This window comes from Apus apus, chromosome 21, assembly GCF_020740795.1.
Source record: "Apus apus isolate bApuApu2 chromosome 21, bApuApu2.pri.cur, whole genome shotgun sequence".
Taxonomy (NCBI): domain Eukaryota; kingdom Metazoa; phylum Chordata; class Aves; order Apodiformes; family Apodidae; genus Apus; species Apus apus.
The window spans coordinates 4145352-4164400 of record NC_067302.1 but is presented as its reverse complement, the minus strand read 5'-3'; the positions used below and the strand labels follow the sequence as shown (position 1 = coordinate 4164400).

At 53.2% G+C, this 19049-nt stretch overlaps 2 protein-coding genes across 9 annotated transcripts; one reads left to right on the top strand and one right to left on the bottom strand.

The window, feature by feature from the left end:
* Positions 1 to 357: 357 nt before the first annotated feature.
* MTFR1L (mitochondrial fission regulator 1 like) lies at positions 358 to 9290 on the top strand. The gene is made up of 7 exons (XM_051638276.1): positions 358 to 589; positions 781 to 912; positions 1913 to 2017; positions 2813 to 2922; positions 3651 to 3862; positions 5574 to 5886; positions 8279 to 9290. Exons 1-7 carry the CDS (start codon positions 386 to 388, stop codon positions 8382 to 8384), a joined length of 1182 nt encoding a protein of 393 aa, XP_051494236.1. The 5' UTR covers positions 358 to 385; the 3' UTR covers positions 8385 to 9290.
* Positions 9284 to 16534, bottom strand: LOC127393304 (membrane progestin receptor alpha-like). Of its 8 annotated transcripts, XM_051638271.1 has the most exons (6): positions 12646 to 13371; positions 12398 to 12608; positions 11851 to 11986; positions 10708 to 11329; positions 9555 to 9688; positions 9284 to 9484 (listed from the first exon to the last, which is right to left on the bottom strand). In XM_051638271.1, exons 2-5 carry the CDS (start codon positions 12488 to 12490, stop codon positions 9568 to 9570), a joined length of 972 nt encoding a protein of 323 aa, XP_051494231.1. In that variant the 5' UTR covers positions 12491 to 12608; positions 12646 to 13371; the 3' UTR covers positions 9284 to 9484; positions 9555 to 9567. The 8 variants fall into 8 exon arrangements, with proteins under 8 accessions (XP_051494231.1, XP_051494234.1, XP_051494230.1 ...); XM_051638274.1 differs by lacking the exon at positions 9555 to 9688; XM_051638270.1 differs by lacking the exon at positions 9284 to 9484 and having other exon boundaries at positions 9499 to 9688.
* Between the last annotated feature and the right edge of the window lie 2515 nt (positions 16535 to 19049).

Genomic DNA, 19049 nt, shown 5'->3' with positions numbered 1-19049 from the left:
GAGAGTCCAGGGGAGGCCATGAAGATGCTCAGAGGGCTGGAGCAGCTCTGCTCTGGAGCCAGGCTGGGAGAGTTGGGGTGTTCAGCCTGGAGAAGAGAAGGCTCCAGGGAGACCTTAGAGCACCTTCCAGAGCCTGAAGGAGCTCCAGGAAAGCTGGGGAGGGGCTTGGGACAAGGGCAGGGAGGGAGAGGACAAGGGGGATGGATTAAAACTGGCAGAGGGGAGATGGAGGTTGGAGATGAGGAGGAAATTCTTGGGTGTGAGGGTGGTGAGAGCCTGGCCCAGGTTGCCCAGGGAAGCTGTGGCTGCCCCATCCCTGGCAGTATTGAAGGGCAGGTTGGATGGGGCTTGGAGCAGCCTGGGCTGGTGGGAGGTGTCCCTGCCCATGCAGGGGGTGGGTCTGGCTGATCCTGGAGCTCCCGGACCAGCCCGGGAGCGCACGGGACGCGCGGCGGGACCAGCCCGGCCCCCCCGCCCCAGCAGCCGCCATCGCGGCCGCTCCCTGCGCACGCGCGGGGCGGAAGGGGGGGCGGCAGCTTCCGGTGATGGCGGCGGGGCCGGGAGCGGGGAGCGCCGCGCAGCCCCTCAGGTACCGCGGGGCCCGGGAGGGGGGTCGCGGCGGCCGAGGGGCCGGGGGGGGGGGGGGCGCGGTGCCCCCTGCCCGCGGCCAGCAGCGAACCGGCCCCTCCTCTCGGGTCCCTTTGCGAGTGCCGGGTGCGCGGCCTGTCCCCGGGGGGCCGGGTCTGCGGCCCCCTCAGCGCGTCGCTCGTGTCGTTTCAGCGAGGAGAAGCGCCAGGGCGGCGGGGGAAGGGGGTGAAAGATGAGCCCGGCCCGTGCCGGTGGGAGCCGCAGCACCCAGCGCTGAGCCCGCCTCGGCCGCCGTCGCCAGAGCCGGAGATGGCAGCGGAGTCCGTGAGTGGAACGCCTGGAACGCCGCCCTGGGCGGCGGCCCCTGGGCCCGCCTCCCCCTGCCTCCTTCCTTACCCCCCAGGGCCCGTTCTCACCTCTCCGACCCCCTTTTCCTCTCCCCGGGGGAATTTCCCCCCCGGCTCCCCTGAGGTCATCACAAAAGTCAGTGCACCCCCAGCTCGGGGATTCAATTTAAAATACACATCAGGAATTTAAAATCTTAACTGCACAAGAGGCAGCATTTAGGCCTTGTGTGCCTACCGGGCTCCAGCAATAAATAAATGGGTGGATTTGTTGGTGGACTGAGTGATACAACCTGTTTGGATTCTGGTTTGTCGTTGTGGTGTGCACTGCTCAGAGCCAGGTTCTACCTCCTGTCACCAGAGCTGGGAGGGCTGTCACACTGGCAGAGGGGAAGATGGTCAGAGAACAGAGCACTTCACCTGTTGAATCCTTTTCCACACTATCCAGAGATCCCTGTAATATTTACTCTTTCCAAAAACACCCTCCAGAGCTGTTCCCATCGACCCTCAGTTGGGATGGACACTGAATGGACTTGTCACTTTGCATCATCCAAGCAATGTTCACAGTGCTGCTCGTGTTAAAGCTCATGTGGAGGAAAGAGTGTCCCTTTAAATGAGACTTTCTGCCAGCTGCACTTTTCCCCTGCACTCCTCATGTGATTCTGTTTTTCTTCCTTTTGGCATGTTTTCCTTAGCAGCTCAGTGTCTGTTGCTGAGTGCTTTTAGTTTTCAGTCCTGGAAACACTACACCCATGTTTCAAGTGCCCTTTAGGAACTGCCTGACTTTTGTGCATGTTCAGTTGAAACAGCTTTGTGGCATGAGGACCTTAGCAGGTTGCCAATTAAAAGTACCACTCAGCAACTCAAAAATCAGAGGCCAGAGCTCTTGAGTTGGTTCTATGGGTCAGTTTCCACTTTTAAGAAATGTTAAGAAGTGTGACTGACTTGCAATACTAATTCTGTCACACTGATTCTTGTAGACCATCCCCATCTGGCAGAACAAACCCCATGGCTCAACGCGCAGCTTTGTCAGGAGGATTGGGTCAACCCTCCCTCTGAGACCCTGTCCCAGGGCAACCTTTGAGGTAGGTGGGCTCCTGAGGGGTCTGCTGATCATGGGTAGGAAGCTGTTGGTCTCCAGCAGGAGAAGGCACTGCCACAAGCTGCTGTGGTGGCAACCACACGTGTCTGCTGAGTTCTGACAGAGCTCCTGTGGCTGTAGAGTTCGTTTTAAGAGTTGGGTTTTTTTATTCCTTCTTTTGGAAGTTCAGTTCTTGTGATGATCCCTGGCAACTCGAGGAAAATGCCTCCTCAGATGGTGCCTGTGGGCTGGGCTAGCAAGCTGCAGGAGAGAGAAACATGGAGTTGCTGAACCAGTGCTCTGTTGTGTGACCTCCAGCAAGCCACATGCCCTCTGGGCCTCTTGTTTCCTCAGCAGTAGAACAGGGTTGATGGAAACACCTACGTCACTGTTGGAGCTCAAGGACGAGGCTGGGGCTTGTGGAGGCAAAGTGCTGCACGTGGCCTTGGCAGCACTGAGCTGGATCAAGTGTCCCTCCCCTGCCTCGCTGGGTGTCACAGCACAGTGACACACCATGAGCACCTGCAGAGGCCCTAAGCCCAAGGATGTTGGATGAGCTTTTGTGCAGCCTGGTCTGGAGTGGGGTGTCCCTGCTCAGAGCAGGGAGGTTTTAACCTGATGATCTTGAAGGTCCCTTCCAACCTGAACCGTTCTGTGATTCTGTGTGGCTGTCACATCTGGCAGATGCAGCTGCTGAGCTGGTGCAGAGGAGGAAGGCTCTGACAGTCCTTGCAGCACATCTGGGGAGGCTTCAGGAGACAGGACCACCATCCCCTTAATGTAACTCTCTTCTTTTTAGGTTCTCCCAAGTGTTTCTGAGCTCTATTTAAACGATGTCTCCCCAGTCCCCACCTTGGCAGACATTGTGTGGATTGCGGCCGACGATGAAGAAACATACGCCAGAGTCAGGTTGGTTTCCTCTTTGGCTGCTGCTCCTAGTTTTTATGCTCTATTTTGGACAACATAGGCCAGGCATTGACCAAATGCTCAACACCTTCCAGTCCTGTTGAAAGACATTTTTCCCAGGAGACAGGAAAAAAATATTGGACACAGGGAGGAATTCCTGTAGGAAGGCGCTGAGATCTGTGCTGTGCCCCGTTGCACTCAGTGAGAGAGCTGTGCAGTAACCCCTCCAAACCCTGGTATTTTCTGGTTAGAAACTTGAAGAGCTGGGTAGTCCTGGGATTGAAATGTTCTGTCCTCTGGATTTGGGTTTTGGTCAGTTGAACTTTTGTTCAGCTAGGCCCAAAGCAGAAGGTGTCTTGTGAAAGATAAAATGGACTTTGAAATCAGAGGCAAAAGTTAACGGGTGAGCAACACTTCCCTTGTGTCCACAGCAGGACACACAGTCACCAGGACAGAAATTACTTTAAACCACGTGAGGATACCCTGGCTTTTGTCCCTGTGTCCTCTCACCACCCCTTGTGCCTTTGGGTCATGATTTCTGCAACAGGATTTTTGCTCCTGATGGTGCAGCGAGAGCACGCGGAGCGGCACAGTGTGTCCACCGGGTGGTACCCGTGGTGGTTGGTACACACAGCACAATGACACGGAGCCTTGACTCATGGGGTGACATCTGAGCTTGTTGTCACAGGGGTCTGGATCTTGTTAAGTGACCAACAGCTTTTGTCCTGCAGAAGTGACACTCGCCCGCTGAAGCACACGTGGAAGCCAAGTCCCTTCACTGTCATACAGCGAAATGCTTCAGTGCCCAACCTGAGGAAGCAGGAGGAGAAGCTGCTGGCCTTGAAGAAACCTGGGTTACCAGCTCTGAGCAGAACTACAGAGCTCCAGGATGAGCTGAGTCACCTTCGGAGCCAGATCGCTAAAATAGTCGCTGCGGAGTCAGGTAGGAATGCAGTGAGTGGGTTTTGGTTGAACAAGACAGGCTGGGAGAGTTGGGGTGTTCAGCCTGGAGAAGAGAAGGCTCCAGGGAGACCTTAGAGCACCTTCCAGTGCCTGAAGGGGCTCCAGGAAAGCTGGGGAGGGGCTTGGGACAAGGGCAGGGAGGGAGAGGACAAGGGGGATGGATTAAAACTGGCAGAGGGGAGATGGAGGTTGGACATGAGGAGGGAATTTTTGGGTGTGAGGGTGGTGAGAGCCTGGCCCAGGTTGCCCAGGGAAGCTGTGGCTGCCCCATCCCTGGCAGTGTTGAAGGGCAGGTTGGATGGGGCTTGGAGCAACCTGGGCTGGTGGGAGGTGTCCCTGCCTGTGCTGGGGGTTGGGATCTAGATGATCTCTAAGGTCCCTTCCATCCCAAACCATTCCATGATTCTTCATGCAAGATCAGAGGAACAACCGAATGAATAAAGAACAGGGGGAGTTCTCTGCTTTTTTCCTTCCAAGTGTTGTCTCAGCCCTAAACCTGTGAGCTAGAAAGGTCCATTTGAATTCAAGGAGAGCAAGAACGAGGGAAATTAGAGATCCAGATGGGAGACAAATGATTTAATAATTTAATACCTTTTTCCCTCCCTGTCTGCTCAGCAATGGGCCTGGTTGTTATCAGCTGGTGCTGGAGAATGGTTGGTATTGACTTGGTGGCCTCCAAGTCAATAAGAGGGAGCTGTGATTTAGGGCTGAGCTGCAGCTGCCTAACCTGATGAAGGAGATAACTATTTAGCAAGCTTGTTTTAGAAAGATTGATGTCAAAAAAAGAAATATTGTGTAATCTGTTTTATTATGTAGTGTGAGAGCAATCCCTTAATTGGAAATTGATAACTATCTACAGGTTTACTCCTGAGGCCAAGAACATTAGTGCTCAAAGGTTCAGTTTGTTTCCAGTGCAGGAAGGTTCTCTCAAGGAGATGTGGTTGTTTTGGTTGTTTTTCCCTTTGTGTTTTACACTGGAAGTATTGAACTCACTTTCACTTAATAACACTTGGAATTTATGTAGCTCTTCCTTGTCCTCGCTGCATTTTAAAGGCTGAGGAAATGAAACCCATTTTCCCCCTGGAATAGGTGGTTGCTCTTCTCATTTTACAGCTGGTGATGGAAAAGCAAACCAGGTCAGGGGGCCTGTGGTCACAGAGTGAGTTGCTGTGACACTTGCAAAATCCTGGAGCTCCTGCAGCAGCTGTGCAGTCTCAGCAGGAGTCATGGTGGTGGGGAAGGAGCCTGAAGGGAGAGGAAAGGAAATAGAAAGGAAAAGGCAGCAGAGAGCAAGAGGAGAAGAGTGAAGACAATTAGACCTCTGTTCTGACACAGGTTCCCCGTGTGCCCCTGAGCAGCAGCTGCTCCTCCATTTCTTACCTGTAAAACCAGAAAAACTCAACAAGAGCTGGACTCCTGCAGGGTTTGAACTGAGGGGTGATGCTGGCATGGGCACAACAGGAGCAGAGATACATAAGGGGGTGGGTGGGATAAAAGGTACTGGGGAAGGTCTGGTGGTTCCAGCACTGGGAGCAGAGTGGAGATGGATGGTAACAGAATATGGTGAATTTGTTTCCTCCGAGCATTAGGGAGGCTGCTTGATGATTCCTCTTGATGTATACTCTGTTGTTTTGAGACTTACCTGGTTTGGTGTGAGTTTACCTATCCACCTCTGTTATTTTCTTTTTCAGCTTCTGCTTCATTAACACCAGATTTATTATCTCCAGGAAGTTCAAACGCATCTTCTCCTTTACCTTGTTTCGGACCCTCTTTCCAATCTACAACTTCCTTTGTCATTAGCGATATCACAGAGGAGGAGGCAGAACTGGAAAGCCCTGAGCTCCCCTCAGTCTCCCTGCTTGGTTCTGCAACCTCTGAGTGTTGCAAACCGGAACCCAAGGACCCCGAGGAGGAAGATTCCGTGTCCCTGTCCAAGGCCAGCAGCTTCGCAGACATGATGGGAATTCTGAAAGACATTCATAGGATGAAGCAGAGCAAAGACTTGTAAGTGCTCCTGAACTCTCTTGCTTGTATTTTATCATAGAGTCATAGAATGGTTAAGGTTGGAAGGGACCTTAAAGATCATCTAGTTCCAATTCCCTGCCACGGGCAGGGCCACCTCCCACCAGACCTGAAAAACAAAAACTCATGTTTGCCTTGATGAAAACAGAACCCTGTGTTGGCAGATGGGGGTCGTGCTGCCCTCTCTGCTTGCAGTGGGTGCAGGTGCTGGGGCTCAAACCCTCCTGCAGACCCCAGCAGTTGGGAAGCTCAGCAGCTTTTCCCACATGGCATGTACAGAAATTGGCACATGGAGCTTCTCAGCTTTTGCATCCAGCCCAGCTCGGAGCGTGGGCAGGATGAGTTCTCACTTGTCTCGTGATGAGTTCACACATTGATCACGAGAGCTCCTCGAGCTGCTGCCTGGCTGAGGCAGGAGCCTGCCCAGCATGTGAGGTGCTGCTGTAACCTTCCCTGTGCTGCCTTCCACACGTGAGATCAAAAACCCCTCCAGCCATTACGTTACGTAAGATTCCTGGCCAAAAAATAACAGGTTGTGTGGTGGCTGTTGACAGCTCCAATCCCTAATTCAGTTTAAAAGAAATTAAATTCCCAGGACTGAAACAAATAGTCAAATGAGAGAAGTATATTCAGCTTGGATCCCGAATGTGTGGAAGGTGTTACACACCCAGAATTCCCCCAGCATTCCTGTGTGCTCTTGTTTAATGTTACTCAAATCTTAAACAATCACTTGCTTGATATAAATGCCTGTAACCTGAGGGGTGAGTAGGATTCACAGAGCACAGATGAATTGCTTCTCTTCTTGTCTGTTCCAGAGCAGTGCTTTGGGCACCCAAAAATAATTCTGAATTAATAGGCAAAGGGAGAGAGAATTCTCCGGAAAAATCCCTGCTGTTGTGTGTGATTTGGCAGGGGCTTGGGTTGGGCTTCAGCTGCTCAGACTCTTAACTAGCTCTCCAGGGGCAGTGAGTGACCATCAGGAGGGCACAGGTGAAGCCCAAAGGCAGAGACACTTGCAGGTGCTTCACGTTGTGGCATTTGAACTTAATCAGGAACACATGTGTGTCTAGGACTAAGCATTCACCTGTGATTAGCAGACTTCTAATTAGTGCTGGCTGGTGTGTCAGCCTTTTATGGAAGCAGACTTCTCAGGGTCAGAAAACTGCCACCATCTGTGGCAGATGAAGAGAGAGAAATGTGCAGTTTTCAGGGAAGAAAAGGGGTTTGTGTTTTTCTTCATCAGTAACAGACAATGGCAGGGAAATCTGAGGCATTTCTTGCCCAGGGCTGGATACACCAGCAGGGCCCTGCAGGGTCACCAGGAGCTGCTGGGGGAGGGTGACAGGCTGAGGGGCTGCAGCAAAGCCAGGCAGGGGGGAGGGTGACTTGTTTGCAGAGCCTGTCACCCCTGCCCGTCCCCCTCCTCCCGCTGGTAGCTGTGGAGGACACGAGTGTTCCCTGGTGTGAAACACGGCGTGTAGGTGGCAGGGACCTCTGCAGTGTGATGGGTCAGGCTGTGACACTCATTTCCTACAGAACATCCTGGGACAGTAAACGATGGGTGAAGGAGTTTGATCTTGCTGTGACCTGGGGTGAGAAGCTGTGGGCACAAGTGGGAGGGAGAGATGGCAGGAGAGGCAGCTGGTGCACACGGACAGTTTTTGGTGTGAACGTTGCAGGAGTTTGGGAGATCAGGGACTGCAGACCCCAGGGGTGCTGTGCCCTTGCTGGGGCACAGGGTGGGCAAAGGAACTGAGTCACCAGGACCCTTGTCCCCTCCTGTTGGCTCCCCTGACCAGTCTAGAGCTGGGTCACATGTCCTGCTGCTGGCAGGGCCAGGAACACTGGCCATGGAAAAGCTCAGGACTGTTTCTTGTTGGAGTTGAAGCATTTTCCTCTAATCTGTTTCTCTGTCTCAACCAATTCACTTGCCTCCTACGTGCAGCGGTGACATTTTAGGATAATGAGAGCTTAATTAAAGTGTTGGAAGTCTCACAGATAGTTGAAACATTTCTTTGAACTCACACACCACAGCACGTGTAGGTTTGTAGTGAGGGGACCTGGCTGTAAATAGTTAATGAACTTTTTATTTTAGTTACTTGTTATTAACACAGCTGAATACAAATTACAGAGAGCTTTGATACGAAGATTTTCAGGGTACCCCTTGATCCACAGAATGAGCTCCAGGTTTTGCCTGAATTTTTAGCTGCTTTTTGTTGTTTTGTGGTGTTGCTCTTTTACCTCCTCCACTTGTGACAAAAGCTGATGATAAATGCTGCAGGAAAAGACTCAAATTACTCTAAGCCAGAGCTGTAAACAATTAATTTTTGGCACTGCCCTTACTAATACACTGTGCTTTTTGTCTTCTGGGCAGGAGCAGAACGTCCATGAAGGAGGAAGACCCAGCAGTCCTTATAGCAGAGGTTCTGAGAAGGAAATTTGCCCTGAAGGATGAAGATCTGTCCATGAAGGAGAAATGATGACATTAAACTCTGTAAGCAAAAAGTGTCACGCTCCCAAAATGTTCTCCACAGTAGCTGCCTTCCTAAGGATTGAGCCTTTTGCCTCTTTTATTAAGGTTTCTGCACTGGACACTTACTTAGGAAAGACCCGGTGGATTTGATGTGTTTTCCATGTATTGTTATATTTAAGAAAAAAAAACACAACAAACTTTTTAAGAAGATGGAAATTCTTTTCCACCTGTATTTTGATGTTTATTGCTAAGGATCTTGGGAAGAGTGCAATGAGTGCTGCTGGATGATATCCTTTCTACCTACAGTTTTCCTTAGGTTCCAATTAAGCGTTACCTTATAATGGCCTCGTCCCAGTATAACCAGTCACCATTTCCAGTATAAAGGGATGTCAAACATCACATTTTTTTTCTCCAAGTATGGTACGGAGCTACTGCAAATTAGCTAATTAATGCTTCCAGGTCTTCAGTGTGGAACCACAGTGGGGAAAGGCACCTGGTAGGATGGACCTGCAGTGATCAAAGCACTTGGTCACCTTCCCAGGGCGGTGGCTGGTTTTAGTGTGCCCTGGGTGTTCCTTCTCACCAATTAGCCCCACAGTTGCATGACAGAACAGCCTTAATTTCTTGCCAGTCATTTTAACGTTTCATTACTAGTCCTTGTATTCAGGTCATGGATTTTATTTAGCATTCAAAAGGTCTATTTATTGAACTGCCACAGCTAAAGAACTAAGCACCCCCCACAGGAGCTGCCAGCTGAGCACAGGGAAGAAGGAACCAGCCTTGGCTGTGGCTACAATTCCCACTGGAACTGAAGGTTTCTTTCAGCTGCACCTTCTCTGCAATGTTCCTCATGCCTGTATTTAAAGTTTGATTTTTTTTTTCCTTTATATAAAATGGAGCCTTAATAAGACAATGGTTGTGCTTGGTGTTATTCATGAACAGGTGTCCAAACACGTCACCAGTGGGCCTTGGATCCTGGGGAGGCTGGGATGAATTTCAGCTTCAAGCCTTGCCTGGTGGTGCTGCAGATAAATGCAGCCAGATGCCAAGGATTTTCTTAATCCACCAGGATCTCAGCCCTTGGAAAAATGAAACCATCATCCCAACCTGAAAAGTGAAAGAAGAGGCTTGAATTGCCTCTGGGCACCCAGGGAGTGAGAGCAGAAACAGCATTTACCACTTAATCGGTTCTACAGGGAGCTGCTCCAGATCTTCCCCTCTCGGACACCCCAGGAGCTGCTGGTTGATGCCATCACTCTCCCTGGTCCCAGTGAGGCTCCTCTGCACAGGGATTTGGTGGGAATACACCTGCTGCAGAGGGGATGGAGCTGTGTGAAGAGTCAGTGTTCCTGGACACATGCTCCATGTGCAGCCTGGATGTCAGAGCAATTAATTCCTGGACAATTACATGACTCGTTTGGGCTGTGGTACCGACATCCTGGCCCAAGGGGATGGGAAAGCTCATTGTGGTCACAGCTGGACTCTGCTGCTTGTGACCCCCCCCCCCGGGGCCTTGGAGCAGCTGGTCCCTGCACTTCAGGACAGAGGAAAGCACACCCATCCAGACTGCTCTGCGTCCAAAGGCAGGGGATTATGTTGGACAAGTTGGTCAGGATCCACCACTGCCACACGCAGCCCCCCCAGCACTGCCCAGCTCTCACTGTGGTCTGGGGCTGCAGCCCCCACCCTCCCCTGCATCCCACCCACCTCAGCAGGATCCTCAGGACAGGCACATTGTTACAATCCCTCCTCTTTGTCCCGGTCTTCCTGAGGTTAAACCTCTGGTGAGCCTGGGAGCAGCAGCTGGGTGCTGTGCCCTCCAGGAGCACCTCTCACAGCTGACACACATGAACCCCCCTCTGGCTGAGCCCAGCTGTCACCTATAGAGACAGAGTGGAGCAGAGCCTGCTACTTCCTCAAGGCAACACCCATAGACAATGTGATTCCCAAGCCTGGGAAAATCTTCACATTTGGACTTTGACGATCCTGAGAATACAGACATGTTAGCAGGGGGCTCTCAGGCTGAACAGCAGCACCCAACACCAACTAGGCCAGGCTAAAGCCAGGCCCCAGCCACACGGGCTGTAACTGACACTCCCAACCCAGCATCAACAGATTCCTTCAAAACTTCATTTTTATTAAGATGCAAAATTTCAAAGAACAAAGAGCTCCTGCCTGTTGCATGGCTCTGCTTCACATGCTGGCTAGACCAAACATACAGAAACAACAGGTCCACATACCTAATTCTGATTGCTTTCATAAAAAAACAAAACAAAAAACTTCCTGAGGCTTCACGAGGGGTCCTGGGTGACCCACCCAGGGTCACTTACCAGTGTTTGATCACTCTGTTTCCTTCTGAATCCTGTGTGAACAGGAACTCATAGCCCAGTTCTGCCTGCTGCTCCCCCGGGCTCCCGGGGGGCGGGAGGCTGCGGTGAGAGATCACCCGGTTCCCCTGCGAGTCCTGAGTGAAGAGCTGCCCGCAGGAACCGGCCCGGCCCCCCGGGGCTGAGCCAGCGTTCCAGCTGTGCTCCCTCAGGGGCTGTGCTCTCTGCGGGGAGGAACAGACACCAACAGCCCAGGTACCATCTCTCCTCACAGCAGGATTGATATTCTCAGTCGCAGCGAAACCAATAGAAGAATCAACACTACTGGATTGTTGTGGCTTCTTGTCCCGGTTTCTTGCTGAAACTGTTTCTCCAGCAAGTAACTCTGATTCCTTGCGGGACTCGGCTTGTGACAGGGAAGAGTCTCTGAAAGGAGGTGAGGAGGGTGCTCTCTGTGCTGTAACCTGCACCAGCTGCTCCCCGGCTCCCGAGGGGCATTTCTGGGCCTCCTCCCGGGGCAGAGCCAAGATCCTCATGGGGCAGGCAGCCAGAGAAAGACCTTTTTCTTTACAGCCTTTGCTCGGGATGAAAGGAGATGGCCTGGAGTTTTCTTTGTCTTTTTCATCTGAAAACGACACAGAATTGGATAAAGGCAGAGCTGGGACACAGGGGCAGTCGCTGCCCACAGCTCCGTTCCTGGATGCTTGTTATGGACTGAGTGAACCTGGCAAATTGTTGACACCTCTCAGAGGTGAGAGGGTCTGTTGTCCTTTATGTGAGACCCAGAACTGGGCATTTTGCCTCCTGGATGGTCTGTATTGGCTCCTGGGCTCAGCCAACACTCCACTGCAAACTCCAGGTTTGTAGGGAATAAAGCCTGGTGTGCTTAAAACATTGAGAGTTCAGACTGCTCTCCACTGAGGCCTGGCTGAGAGTGCTGCTACCTATGCTGCAGTCTGACACTGTAAAAGGTGCTTGCATTTAGACTAATGATCACAAGAGAATTACTTTGAGGAATTCAAACCTTTAACCTTTACTCTCTTCACTTGAAAATGTATTTTTCTGCCTAGTTAAGCTGCCAAGAAATAAAGCAAGATGGGTTTCCTAAGACAGCCTGAAAACTTCTTTCCTGCAGGGCCACCTTACCTGTCTGTGTGCTGAAGAAGGCAGAGATGGTGGTTTGCCTGGTGCGTAGCTGGGATGCTCCTGGCTGTGTGAAGATGGCTGAGGCTTGCTTCCATTCCAGAACTCGACTGGGGACCCTTGGCTTGGCTCTGAGAGACTGGGCAGGGAAAGAAACAAGTGGAAAGTGACTAGAGAAAACCTGCCCTTCTTCCAACACCGGGGCACCGTCCCCACCTTTGTTAATACTTCGGCTCTCCCTGTGGTACCATCACAGAACGGATGAGGTTGGAAGGGACCCCGGAGGTGTCTCTGTCCACTTTCTCTGCTGCAGCAGGATGCTCCGGACCAAGGGCCGTGTGGTGCTGGGCTGTGCGAGCTTTGTTAACCCCACCCCGTCCCTCTCACACCCCTTGAAACACTCCTGCGTCACTCCTGGCTCCAGCCTGGCTCCGCCAGCCTCCTCCCTCGCGACAGCTCAGGACCCTCACCCTCAGGACGACACACGCTCCCCCGGGGCGGGCCTGGGGCGCGGCTGGGCTGCAGCAGCCCGCCCGAGGCCGGGACCCACCTGCGCCGCTCTCTGCTTCAGCTCAGCCGTGTCCAGCCAGACACCGCAGGCCTCGGCCTGCTGGGCCGGGCCGCCTCTGCGTCTGCGCCTCATCCCCGGCACCGGGCGTTCTCCGCCCGGGCCCCGGGAGCCGCGCAGGGCGCCGGGGCAGGGCCGGGCGGATCCGCAGAGCGGGGCCCGGGGCCGCCGCTCCCTCAGGGCCGCCCTTCACCTCAGACGCCCCGCGCTCCCTCAGGGCCGCCCTTCACCTCAGCGCCCCGCGCTCCCTCAGGGCCGCCCTTCACCTCAGGGCCCCGCGCTTCCTCCCGCCAAGCGGCCGCCAACGGCCACTGCGCGTGCCCGGCGGAGACTGACCAATCCGAGGGGCGGGACGGGATGAGTGGCAGGCGGAGCCCCGCCCACCCCGGGCCGTGCGCTATATAGGGCGCCGGCGCGGCCGCCCTCCCCTCAGAGCGGCGGGGCGGTTGTTGGGGGCGGCCCGGGGGGTGGGGAGGGATGGGGGGTCCGCTCAGCACCGCCGGGTTTTCCTGCTCTGCTGCCCTCGGCCCTCTCCTTCCCCCAGCCCCGCCCGGCTGATCCGCATCAGCCGCAGCTGCAGGGCAGCTCCGGCCCAGCTGGTCCCTCTGCTGCCTTCACACCTGCTGCCCAGTCAAACTCTGCAGGCAGCACCTGCTCCCAGCACCTCAGCCACCTCAGGGGGCAGAGCTGTGGCTGCCCTGGGGCTCAGCCTCCATCAAATCGACCCTAACCCTACTCAGCCTCTCCTCTCACTGTGGGTGTAAGGTCTAGGGCCTTTCTCACCCAGCCCACCCTCGCACTGGGTGAGGGACAGACAGCTTTCTGCAACTCCCCAGCCATATAAAAGGGGCCTGAAATGATACTAAATCTGCTCTCCTCGTTTGTGGTTTATACAAGCTCACCCCAGTCAGTTTCCATGGGTTGGGATCTGCCTCTGCTGACAGGGAACCAGATGGCATCTCCTTACCTTTTCCTGGGAGACCTGGTAGTTTCCAAGAACCTTTCCCAGGGCACAGGGCTGCAGCACCAACACCACTTTGTTCCAACTGTTTATTCAGACACAGGAATTAAACCAATGTACCATTTCAAGAGCAAGTTGGAACTAATTCTGAATTTTAACAGCATAAAAAGCAGCTCTTGCTTTCGTTCCCTATAGAGCACTGCCAAGTAACTGTTTGCAAAGCAGCTCGTTCCTCTTCTCCTCAGCCTTTGTGGCCAGTGTCACCACGGCTGGCTGCAGATCAACCATTTGGGTGAGCTCACCTGCTGCTTCTTCAAGACTCTTCTCACTCTTCTTTGAAGCTCAGCTTGTTCTTCACCTTCTGGGCCATGTAAAAGGCTGTGAGGACAGAGCAGGTGACAGTGAAGAGGCACAAGGCAGAGAAGTTGTGTGCCAGATCACCCTGAAGAGTGGAGTAGATCTGTCTCCTGGACTCATAGTCCAGCACCACCGCCTCGATCTGCGCCAGCGTGCAGAGTACCAGGCAGACGTGGAAAATCTGATGGCTCTGTCCAAAAAAGTGACACTTCCCAGGGAACCACTTCTCGGGATAAGGATGCGAGAAGAAAAAGGCACCGATGAGGAAAAACAGCACCTGGCATTTGTGATAGAGAAGGGCCGGGTCAGGCTGTGCGGTGAAGATGCGGTGGATCACGGGGCTGATGTCCAGCACGTAGGCCAGGCCGGAGGGCAGCTCCTGGCACAGCCTGCCCAGGAGGTGGGCAGACTGGTGGTACTGGTACTTGGCGTAGCAGGAACCAGCACAGGACAGCCATGCCAACAGGACAGCCACGGGCATGTAGAACCCCTTGATCTTCTCGTGCCAGCTCGGCTCGATGGCGTAGTAGTAGTGCCCCAGAGCGCTGCCGTACTGGTAGATGGCGACCCCCACATAGTCCATGAAGAAGAAGCTGTAGTGCCAGAACTCAGATTTGGCCTGCAGAAGATGAGCAAGAGTGCTGAAGGTCAAGTAAGTGATGGAAGCCACGTTGATGATGAGGAGAGGCTGGGCGTGCAGGTCTTGCCCAAAATCCACCCGCTGCGAGAGCTGCTGGAAGCGCAGCAGCAGGATGAGCGCGGCCGCCAGGTGGGTCCAGACGTTGATGGCCTCGTTGTGCTGCTGGAAGAGGGTTGAGAAGTAGTAACGCCAGGTCTGCTGAACCGGCCGGTAGCCAGTGTCGATGTAAGGCTTCCAGAAGATCCTGGGCACCTCTGAACTGCTGACAGTGGAAGGAGAGAGGGGAACCAGCAGCTGAGGGACCTGGCGCACGTTAATGAAGAGGCGGCTGAGCTTCTCGGTCACCACTGTTGCCATGATGCAGCTGAACTCCAGGTCCCTGCCCTGTGAAGCAACCTTTGAGGAGGGGAAAAGAACGTTTTGTTGTGGAGTTTACAAAAAAAAAAAAAAAACACCAAAAAACAACAAGCAGGGGCTGTTTGAACGCTCTGGGGTTTTCTTCCAGAGATACGTAAAATCCTGTGTGACTGGAGGAAGGCCTCGTTGTGGCTGAAATAAAAGAATCACCAAAAATAGTCATAGGGAGGAGGCTAAAGGGAGATTTAAGAACCTCTGGAGTGCCCCATGCTGCACAGAGACAGACTGTCTGGAGGAGTACAGAGGTAGAGAAGATGAGTGTGGGGTTAATTGCCACAATCATTACCGCACCGGGTCGCCTAGCTCAGCCCTTCCCAGAAGTCTGGGAACTGTTAAACAAATGAAACATCCTAAACAAACAAAACATCCTAAACAAACCTCCTGCTCCAGGAGCAGCCCAGATTCCCCCCATTTGCAGGCTCTGTCTTTACAAACAACCAGCTGTGCTCCCCCAGGCAGCGAGCTGACCTGCTCTGCCTTTGAGAACATAAACAACTGTAACTCCAGGAACAGAAGATGTAACTTCTGCATTTTGAGGTTTTTACTGCCTTTTTTCAGCTCCTGACTTTCCATGTGGCTTTGCACAAAACCAGCACAGCTCAAGGGAGTTCATCCTGTTGCAACAGTGAGGTCCAGCAGCGTAATCTTTGTGAACAAGCATTTCCATATTTACATTTTTGAGACTGCTGTCCTCACCGAGATAAAGGCAGCCTTGCTGCCTCGTGCTGCCTTTTTCTGGCAGCCTTAAAAACATACTGAACCAAACATTCCTGAAATGCAGCTCTTCCTCAGACAAGTTCTGAAGACAACAGCTCAGCTCCCGTGCTGATTTACACCTCAAGTCCTGGCAAGTGCAGCCGTTTCAGGCAGGAAACTCTTCAAAGTTTGGGAAGAGGAGGAGGAGGGGATGGAGCTGTTTATTTTTTAAATCTCTGTAATTTTCCTCGTCAAAATGGAGTAGGTAACTCAGAGAAATTTAAAAAAATCAGCCTGCCTGACGCTGAGGAGCCCAGATGCAGATAAAAACAGGCTGTTTGCTGCTCAGTGTCCCTCTTGAATGCTCTTGTCCCACCTCAAGAGGCCCTTCGTCAACAACAGGCAGCCTGGCTGGGGGCAGCACCTCACAGAAGGAGATCCTGACCCTTGCCTGGCCTCCTAAACCCTCCTGTAACACCACAGGGGCTGCCAGCAAAAAACTAACTTCATCAACCTCCTCCAGACCCGCAGCTACCGCGCAGAACTGCAACAGCCCCGAGTGCAGCTGCGGGGGGGATGTGGGCAAAAGCAGAACTTCCCAGGTTGAGCGATTTTGGCCAAAATTCCACGGGCAGCTTGGAAGAAAACGCTGCCCAGATCACTCACCTCTGTGCTGCTGCAGCCCACGGAGATGCCTGGGGACACGGGGAGGGGGCTCAGCCTCGTCTGACCCGGTCACGGCTGCCAGGAGATAAATTCCAAAGGGATAAGCAGCCCTGGTCCCACGCGGGGGAGACGCTGTGGCAAAAGCAGTGGGAAAAGCTGCGCTCAGAGGAGGCAGGAAAGTGTTCACTCCGGGTCTTCCCAAACTTGTTGGAGCAGGGCTGGATTTGCAAAGCTCTTCCGTGCTGTGAAGCCTCGGGCCGTGCTAAGGCTCGGGCAGAGCAACCCCTGCACGGTGCTGGAAATCATTAATCTGCCTCGCAGGGTACGTAATCACCCCCACATACCCACATGATGTCAGGAACATCGCTTCGGCCGCCTTGTTATTTCCTGCGGAGCATTTCCTTTCTCCAGCAGCACCCACCCATCCCGGATTTTTTCTTAATGATACAGCCCCAGCCCCCAGCCGCTGACATGCCCGGTTGCTCCCGTGACGCCTGTGCCTTCTAAAGCACGAACACGCTGATTTTAATTGACGGTGGGTTTCCTCTCAGCACAGGCGAGCTGGCCCGTGGCCCAGGCAGGCTGGGAGCATTTTTGGTGGCTGGGCTCTGTGCGCCCCCTCCTCTCCCCAGCTCTTACCAAACCCCCTCTGATTGATCCCCAGGGATCAACCTCCTCCCTCCTGGGAACTGGGTTTTTCCTGGCGGTGGGTAGAGGGGGATGCTGGTGCAAAGAGGGGGCAGGGCTGGCCCTGGACCCTGCCCTCCCGTCCCCCGAGGACCCACACCCCCAGCAGAGGCACCTACTGAGCCCCCCACCACGGCTCCCCCTGCCCGCTGACTCCCCAGGTCCCCGGGCAGACCCCCCCGGAGCTCCCCCTGCCCGCTGACCCCCCAGCTCCCCGGGCAGACTCCCCGGTTCCGGGATGGATGCGCCGTTGCCCCCCCAGCCACGGCCCGGGCTCCCCTCGCTTTACCTGCCAGGGCTGGGAAGGTGAAGCCGGGGGGTCCCGTCCCCGAGGCCGAGGAGCTGCTGCTGCTCCCACCCCCTCACCACACCCCTACCCCGGGTTGCAGTTGCTTTTCTAACCCGCAGCCGCACGGCGGGCTGGCCAGCCCAGCAAACACGCTGGGGAGCTGTTATTTATTTCATTATTTTTTAAAGCAACCTGTTTATAGGGCGGCTTTCCCCACCAGAAAGACGAGCTATTATTTTATTTCGTTCTTTCCCCCCCCCCCCCGTTTCCTGCCCGAGCACCATCTCTGTGCTACAGCTCCTCCCCTTGACTCCGCTCTCAGATCATCACCCTCCTCTCGGTATTTGCATCCCCCATTTCATTCCCACCCCTCAAAACTTCCATTTCCCCACCCAGAGGCTCTCAGAGGAACTAGACCGAAGCTGGGAGCCCGGGCATTAACGCAGGCAGCCACGTAAAGCAGAACTCAGATAAGGGAACAGAAGGCTCCGAGCTGAGATCTGACAGCTCTGGCAAGTCAAAAACCTCACATTCAAACAGCTCTTTGTGCTCTTGCCACCATTTGGGGATTGGCAGTGCTGTCATCCTCCCTCCTCCACCCTTGAAAAGATAGGAGGAAAACCCACACACCATATTTGGGACATTTGGCCTTTTCTCAGCAGGTAAAGAAATAAATGAAAACTAAGCTGGGTTTTTTTGATGCCAATTACACCTGATCCAAGGATTACTTAAACCTCCACAATGTAGATCTATCCTCTCAGCTTACATACTGTTGATATGTGCCATTAAACCCCCAAAATCTGTACCATGTCCCCCCCAAAGGCAGCTGGTTGCTCCCCAACAGCTACAAGTCTCTTACCTTAGGTTATGAAGAATCAAAAACACTTCTGAAAATCCTCCAGGGAAAGGATCTGATCCCAGCCTTCCTGCACATCAAGCCTGACTTTATCTCCCTGTTCTTCTTTTGGTCAGCATAACATCAGCTTGGTTAAGTACAACTCTGATGCAATCAGAGGGAGCAAGCGTGATAGACATGAACAGTTTCTAAACTGAAGTTCCTTCTTTAGCAAGGCCCCCAGAAGAAAGGTCAAGTGGTCCAGAACTCATTTAGCCCCTTAAAGAATTCTCTACTAGCCTTTCCACACCCAGAACATGTAAATCTGGGTAGAACCAGATGCTCCAGGGAGGGATTAACCTGAAACCAAGCCTCAAGATCCAGGACACAACTGAGGTTAAGACAGGTCCAAGTGCCTGACACTAACAGGGGCTGTGAAAGCTCAAGGCTTCCTCCTCCAAGAGGCACCTCCCAAAGCCAAGCAGCTCAGAACGTGGTGTTTATGATGAAGTCTGGTGGCTGCTGCACACACACAGCAACTGCAACCTTGTTTTTACTGCAGAGCAGCATCAGTACCTGTGGATGAATCCAGAGGAAGGGTTTGGGCTGGTTTTTAAGGCACACAAAGTCCAGCAACTCTGTACCAAAGCCACCTAGAAAGGATCTATCCTCAGGGCACAAGTAGTCACATCCATTTCACACACCTTGGAAAACCCAAGGGTGATACACATCTCCTTGTGGGCAGGAGATAATGTTCAGCAGCACAATGTACTATCCCAACACACCTGCAGCAGGCAACAAAACACAAATAATTCTGATCCAAACCAGCACTTTTTCCATCTCAGCACCAAACAGGTTTCTGACTTTTATGCTCAGACACTGCAGGAAGCAGCACACAAGTCCCCATTCAACAGCACAAGTCATCTAGAAACCCTTACCAAAAAAAAAAATAATAATCAGATCAGTCATGTGGTAACAAGGACTTGTTTGTTGGAGTGTCAGCATCCAAAGGGAGGTGGTTCTGAACTCCTTTTACCAAAAACACAACAGCTGACCACTGCTGAGGTGTCAAGACAAAGCTCCAAT